The sequence below is a fragment of the Arachis ipaensis genome, chromosome B01, assembly GCF_000816755.2.
Source record: "Arachis ipaensis cultivar K30076 chromosome B01, Araip1.1, whole genome shotgun sequence".
NCBI lineage: Eukaryota > Viridiplantae > Streptophyta > Magnoliopsida > Fabales > Fabaceae > Arachis > Arachis ipaensis.
In genome coordinates this window covers 126,026,557-126,034,327 of record NC_029785.2, presented here as the reverse complement: position 1 = coordinate 126,034,327, position 7,771 = coordinate 126,026,557, and the positions used below count along the sequence as shown (strand labels likewise).

At 48.1% G+C, this 7,771-nt stretch overlaps 1 protein-coding gene across 1 annotated transcript; it reads right to left on the bottom strand.

Annotated features, from left to right (window-relative positions):
* Positions 1,434–2,756, bottom strand: LOC107613141. The gene has a single exon (XM_016315001.1). The coding sequence runs from the start codon at positions 2,754–2,756 to the stop codon at positions 1,434–1,436; it is 1,323 nt and encodes a 440-aa protein (XP_016170487.1).

The following is a 7,771-nucleotide window of genomic DNA, read 5'->3' as shown; positions in this document are numbered from 1 at the left end:
AGTCTTCAGTCAAGGCCAACTCCAAGTATAGGGATGAAGTGAAACTACTTCGGGAGCAATTGGCTGCTGCCAAGGAGAGGGCCAAGGCGGCCAAGGAGAAGGCTAAGGCCGCTAAGGAGGAAGTCGAGACTGCTGAGGAAAAGGTGAAGACTGCTGATGCTTCTGTGGCGCGCCTTGCCGAGCGGGAGCTTACTTTGGAAAGTCAGCTTAATGCTGCTCAGGGTCGGGTGGTCTCCTTAGAGAAGGAGCGTGATGAGGCTCTCTCTTCAGCCAAGACTGCTCAGAATGAAGCTGTTGAGTTCAAGAAGAAGTATAAGGACACCGTCAAGCAGGGAAAGAATGCTATCTTGATGACCGAGGAGGCTCTAAAGGCACAAGTAAAGCTCCTGGCCCCCGAGTTTGACACCTCCAGCGTTGGCATTTTCAAGACCATCAGGGATGGCAAAATTGTTGATATACCGAAGAAGTGATTTATGTACTTTTGTAACTCATGTACTTTTGTGACTTGTAGTCTTTCCTTACAATCTTGTCAAACTATTTGAATTTGTTCGCCGTTGGTTTGATGAAAGTGTTTATTTCCCGTCTTGTCAGCGTTTACTTTTCCTTATTTTCTTTATCGTTTGTTGGCATTAACTTATTTGTTCATGAACGTTTTGTCGTTTAGTTTGTAATTCGTGGAGCCGGGTTATGGCCTTTACCGTTTTAGCAGCCGCACCTTGTGGCGTTTGTCGCTTTTGTGGTCCCTGGGATGATCAGCCCCGAGACCGTTTATTCGTTATGGTGCCTTACTTAATAACAAGCAGTGTAAAAAAGCAAATAATAATAAAGGGGTGGAGAGTAGCAATGGTAACTGATTTGAATGTAACATGATAGCAAATACGACAAGTAAAAATTGACAAGTAATTCGTCATAAAGCATTCTTACTAAATTGGCGCGTCTATTCTATGAGTAGAATCTTCTCAAGTTACTCGCATTCCACGTTCTCGGGATTTCCTTGCCGTCTAACCGTTCTAACTTGTAGGCGCCCTTACCAATCACCTCTTTCACCCTGTAAGGGCCTTCCCAGTTAGCCGTCAGCTTGCCTTCCCCGGGTGTCGGGACCCCAACATCATTGCGCCTTAAGACCAGGTCGTCCCGCTCGAATTCTCTTTTGAGCACCTTGGCATTGTAGCGCATGGCCATTCTTTGCTTTAGCACCATTTTCTGATAGATGGGCCATCTCCCTTGCTTCATCCACCAAGTCCTTTTCCACGGCCTCTTCGACTCCCCTAAGAGTAGTCGTGGGCTCGGCTCCCCGACTTCCACAGGTATTATTGCCTCTACCCCATACGTGAGTCGGAAAGGTGTTTTCCCAGTGGCCGATTGTTGGGTTGTGCAGTAAGACCACAGGACGAGGCCAGTTCATCTGCCCACGCTCCCTTCTTCTGGTCGAGTCACCTCTTGAGGCCCTGCAGGATGATCTTGTTTGCAGCCTCCACTTGTCCATTGGTCTGGGGGTGCTCTATTGACGAAAACTTTTGCTTTATCCCCAAAACGGCAAGGAACTCTCCAAATTTTTTATCAGCAAACTGCATCTCGTTGTCCGAGATAACGGCTTTTGGGATGCCGAATCTTGCTATTATCTGTCTCCATACGAACTTTCGACAATTCGCTGAGGATATGCTGGCCAACAGCTCTGCCTCTATCCACTTTGTATAGTAGTCAATCGCCACTATCAGGTACTTGACTTGTCCTGACCCGACCGGGAAGGGTCCTAATAGGTCAATTCCCCATTGTGAGAAAGGTTGGGAAGTTGTGAGAACGCTAAGTTCGGTTGCTGGCGCTTTGTGGAAGCTGGAGTTTTCCTGGCATCTCTTGCACCTTCTCACGAACTCCTTAGAGTCCGCCATCAGAGAGGGCCAGTAGTATCCGGCTCTGATGAGCTTCCTAGCGAGGGCCTTCCCTCTGATGTGGTGACCGCAGCATCCTTCATGGACTTTCTGGAGGACGTACTCCGTTTGGTCGGGGTGCAGGCATTTCAGCAGTGGTTGGCTAAGTCCTTTTTTAAACAACTGGCTCTGTATGATTGCATACTTGGCCGCCTTTTGTCTTATTGTTTTGGCCGCCTGCTCGTCGCTGGGGAGCCTGGCCTTTCCCAGGAATTCGATGATCGGGTCCATCCAACAAGGTTCTAACTGGGTTAGCTGTAGCACTACTGCTAGTTCTTTCATCAATCCTTGAATGAGGGACCGGTTGCCAGTCCCTGGCTTTGTGCTTGCTAGCTTGGACAGGAGGTCTGCCCGTGTGTTCCTTTCTCTCGGAACGTGTTGGATCGTGACCTCCTCAAATTTCTTGCTCAATTCTTTGACTTTCTCCAGGTACCTCTGTAATAGTGAGTCTCTGGCTTGGTAGGTTCCATTGATCTGAGAAGTAACGACCTGCGAGTCACTACACACTTCCAGTCTTGTGGCTCCGACTTCCCTTGCTAGAGCTAGGCCGCCCAGCAGGGCCTCATATTCCGCTTGGTTGTTTGACACCAGGAAGTCTAATTTGATTGACTGCTCGTATATAACTCTAGCTGGGTTCTCCAGGATGATTTCTGCTCCTCCGAACGTTTGGTTAGATGCTCCGTCAACATGGAGCTTCCACTGTGTGCTCGGCGCCCCGTCTAGGTCCCCTGTTACTTCTACCAGGAAATCAGCCATGGCTTGAGCCTTGATCACGTGCCTGGGTTCATACTGTAAGTCATACTGGGAGATTTCGACAGCCCAAGTCATCATTCTACCTGCCAAGTCGGGTTTCTAGAGTACTTGCCGGATTGCCTGATCCGTCCTGACGATTACTTGGTGTCCTTGAAAGTACTGCCGCAGCCTGTGCGACGATGTCAGGAGCGCATATGCCACTTTCTCTAGCTTGCTATACCTTAGCTCTGCTCTTTGTAGTGCTTTACTCACAAAATATATTGGTTGTTGAGTCTTCCCCTCTTCTCGCACCAAGACCACCGCCAAGGCCTCGTCGGTTACTGCCAAGTACAAGTATAGCGTTTCTCCCTTCTTAGGTCTTGCGAGGACGGGTGGTGCCGAGACTATTTATTTGAATTGCTTGAAAGCTTCTTCACATGCCGGGATCCACTCGAACGCGATCCCCTTCTTCATCAGGTTAAAGAAGGGTAGAGCTTTGGCCGCCGACGCGCCGAGGAAACGGGATAGTGCTGTGAGTCTGCCCGCCAACCTTTGGACATCTTTCACGCTTCCCGGGCTCTTCATCTGAAGAATTGCATCGCATTTTCCGGGTTGGCCTCCACCCGTCGTTGGGTTATCATAAACCCCAAGAACTTACCGGCTTCGACGGCGAAGGCACACTTCAGCGGATTGAGCCTCATTCCGTGCTGACGAAGAGACGCGAAGACGCTTTCTAGGCCACTTAAAAGGGCCTCGGGCCTGGCGGTCTTGAACAAGATATCGTCTATGTATACCTCTACTGTCTTGCCGATGAGGTCCCTGAAGACCTTGTTCATCAGCCTTTGGTATGTGGCCCCCGCATTCTTCAGCCCGAACTGCATGACTTTGTAGCAATATATCCCTCCCGACGTTATGAATGCCATTTTCTCTTCATCTGACGGGTGCATCGGTATCTGATTATACCCAGAATAGGCATCCATGAAGCTCAGGTATCGGTAATCCGCAGCCGCGTCGACAAGAGCATCGATGTTCGGTAAGGGGAAGGAATCTTTGGGACATGCTTTGTTAAGGTCAGACTAATCCACGCACATTCTCCATTTCCCGCTAGGCTTTTTAACCAGGACCATGTTTGCAAGCCAAGTCGAGTAATTGAGTTCCTGAATGAAGCCCGCTTCTAGTAGGCTGGCCGTCTGTTTGGCCACCTCTTTCGCCCTTTCTTGGGACATTTTTCTCCTCCTTTGGGCCACTGGCTTTGCCTCCGGTCTCACAGCCAGCTGGTGTGACATGAATTAGGGGTCTATACCCGGCATGTCGGCTGGCGTCTAGGCAAACAAGTCGCCGTTGGCTTTGAACATCTCTATGAGGGGTTCTTTCACGTCATGGGGCAGATTCCTGTTTACAAAGGTAAACTTCTCATCTGAATCGCCGACCCTGAACTTTTCAAGGTCTCCCTCTAGTTCCGGCCTGGGTTTGTCATCAACCCTGGCGTCTAGGTCGGCAAGAAAGACACCAGATGCTTCTTTAGATTTCTTTCTTAAGGAGAGGTTGGCGTTATCGCATGCGACTGCCGTCTCTAGGTCTCCCCTGATGGTCCCAACTGATCCATCATCAGCAACAAACTTCATTAGCAATAGCTTGGTGGAGATCACCGCCCCAATTCATTGATGGTCTTCCTCCCCAGGATGAGGTTGTAGGTCGTCGAGTCTCTTAAGATCACGAACTCCCCCATTAGTGACCTCTTCCCCCTGCCTCCGCCTATGGAGACCGGGAAGGAAATTACGTCGTCTGCCTTGATGAAGTTATCACCTAGGCCTACCACGCCGTGCTGGTGACCTCTGAGGTCGGCGTCTCGTAGGCCCAGGGCGTCAAATACATTGCGAAACATGATATTGGAATCAGCTCCTGTGTCCACCAAGATCTACTTTACTAGGCCGGTGCCCACCCTGGCCGTGATCACCATCGGCGAACTCTTCGCAACCTCATTGAACCATTGATCATCGGGGCCGAAAGATATCGAGGGTAACCTCCGAGAGGTCGGCGCGGGGCCAGAGGACATAACTAGAACCTTGGCGTCCTTCTTACTAGCCGACTTCGACCTGGGAGGGACATCCCTTCCAATCACCACATTCACCACGGTGAGGGCACGCTCCGTGTCCTCCTCGGGTTCCCGTCTCTGCTTTACGGCGCGGCTTTTGTCCTTGGTTGATCGGTCCCTTCTCCTAGGATCCCTTATTAGGTGGGCGAACTCGGCCAGCTTTCCTTCTCAGATGGCCTGCTCCAGGGCGTCCTTCAGGTCGAAGCAGTCTTGGGTCTTGTGGCCATATCCCTTGTGATAATCACAATAGAGGTTCTTGTTTCCTCCCGTCCTATCCCTGAGTTGTCGGGGCTTCGACAAGATGCCCTTGTTGGCGATTTGCTGATAAACCTCGACGATTGGAGCCGCTAGGGGGTGTAGTTGGTGAACTTCCCAACACGGGAAAAGGGTTTGAAAGTCTTGGCCGTTCCTCCGTCTCTGGAGTGTTTCTTGGACCTCTCACCGCCACCGGATGGGTGGGCACTAGGGTATGCGGGCTTCCGTTTATTGGCTGCCACGACCTGACTTACCTCTTCATCATTAATGCATTCCCTAGCTACGTTCTGAATTTCCTGCATTGTCCAGATGGGCTTGGTGGTGAGGTGTTTTTGGAAATCCTCATTTAGCAAACCGTTGGCAAGCATAAGCTGGCCACCGAATCAGTTAAGCCGTCTATCTCAAGGCACTCATCGTTGAATCTGTCTAGGTATTTTCTGGTTGGCTCGCCGCTTCGTTGCGTCACCCCTAGCAGGTTAATCGGGTGTTTTGCTTTGGTGATGCGCGTGGTGAAATGGGCCAAGAAAGAACAACTGATGTCAGCAAACGTGGTTATGGAGCCCTGGGGGAGGGCATTAAACCAGCGAATCACCGGCCCAGCTAAGGTTACCGAGAAAGCCCGGCATCTCACTTCGTCGCCTACCCTTTCCAGGTTCATCCTGGCCTCGAAGGCCGTTAGATGTTCCTGGGGGATCTTGGGTACCGTCGTACCTCATATTTGTTGGCTTGTCAAAATGATTTGGTAGTCGTACTTCGAGGATCGAGTGGTGGAAAGGGGTTTCCCCCATGACCACCAGTTGCCTTTCGCTGCCGTGTTCTCTATTAGGCCGGCCTCTCCTCGTCCTTTCTTGGTGGTGCACTTGACGTGGTCGGCTTCTTCTTCTTCGTCCTCTGTCGCTTTCCCAGTCTTCTTCTTTGGTGTCTCTCGTTGGTGATCAGTTGTAGACCAGTGGGTCTCGCCTTCTCCTTGGCACCTCTCTGCTCTTCTGGCTTTCTGATTCTGTCCGGGGGCTCGAGGTGTGCCTGGAGCGACTCCTTCAGAGACTTCTTTCTCCCCTTTGAGTGGATCGGGAAGGCTCCTGGCTAGGAGTGGGTTGACGACTTTCACGGTTGTCTACTTCTCGCTCCAAGTTCTGCACCCTGTGGCGCAGCTCTTGTATTATCCTGGCGCTGTCGCTGCCTGTCCCTCCAAAGGGTCGTCCCTCTGTATGTCGCGGGAGAGATCTGCTACCTTCGCAGACGGGGGCTCCGGCGGCTACCCCACTGCCTATGGGATCCATCCCCTCCCCGCGGGTCCTGGCCCTACCGTCGGTCTCGCCAGAAACCAAAACAAAATCCATGTTGGGGAGATTCCCACAGACGGCGCCAATGTTCGGTACGTCGGGTTACCAGACGGTTTAGATGTGAAGATGGGTCCTGCCTTGGTCTGAGTCGTGGGAACAGTTCGTGCTATCTGCCAACTTTCTAAGCTCCCGATGGGTTGTGGGGGTGCCACCTGCAAGGATACTCCGACGCCCAAGTCAGTGTGGAGTGCAGGTGGAAAAAGAGGGAAGTTATGATGACGTACCTTGGGGGAGGGGTAGGACCCTCCCCTTATATACCCTGTCAGTAGGGCGGGCCTCACAAGGGGAGGCCACCTTCTAGGAAGCTTCGCTTCCCCCAGCTGTCGGTCAGGACGCGTATTCGGGTCCTGGGTTCGGGCGGATTGTAAGCGTCAACCCGGCCGTGTAGGCCGGTTAGTTGCAGGTCGGGCGGTAACCCTGCTCAGCTGGGCTGGGCCGTAACAATTACAATAATAATTAATTAAAAAAATAAAAAAAATTAATAAAAAAATCAAATAAAAGATAAAAATAGAGTAAAAATTTGTTTTGAAACTAAAAATTTGTCAATTGTGCTAGAAAATTCTAAAAATTTGTATCTTATTATATAATTAATTTTGTTACTCACTTCAAATTCATTATCCCTTTGTATCCAAAAAAGTATATAATGTCACATTTATTTCAAAAAAGATGAAACTCTTCAAATACACGGTATAATGTATAGTTTAAGAATAATAAGATAAAAAATATCTAGAATTTTATAATAGTATTTAAAATTTTCAATGACGATAATACAAAGAGTTTAAATCTACCAAATAAATGAAGCTCATATTAAAGAATATTAGAAAAAAAATAATAAAGTTTGTATTAATAATAATAATGCTGAGGAATAATGTTGCTATTTTAGGCTTCTAACCTCTACCTTTGGCCATCGTTTTTTTCTTTCTTTGTTTTTTTTTTTATTTAAATTATCAAGTCATAAAAAAAGAACAATTCAAGAAAACAAAAACAACAAGATCAATAGTAACTATACAAATCAAAATACAAAGGAGAAAAACAAACTATTATATGATAGAATTAACATGAGTATATTTCATCATTAAATAAATAAAGTTAACGCAAAACAAAATTACACGTAAAGAAAAAAAAGAGTTAAAATATCCAAAGTGATAAAAAGATTATTTTTACAATTTTATTCTGTCATGTTTAAGACGTAATATCTTATAATAAATATTCAGATATATTAAATAATACTAATTGATCTAATTAATCCTAATTATACTCTAACATCCTTCCTCAATCTCAAGTGACAACTTGAGTTTGAAACTTATTTGAAACAACTAAATAAAAAAAATGCATAAACTGATAGAACGGGTGCAGACGAAACTGTCGGAAGGAAGCGCAGATAGAACTGCCACAAGGAAGCGCAGACAAAATTGTTA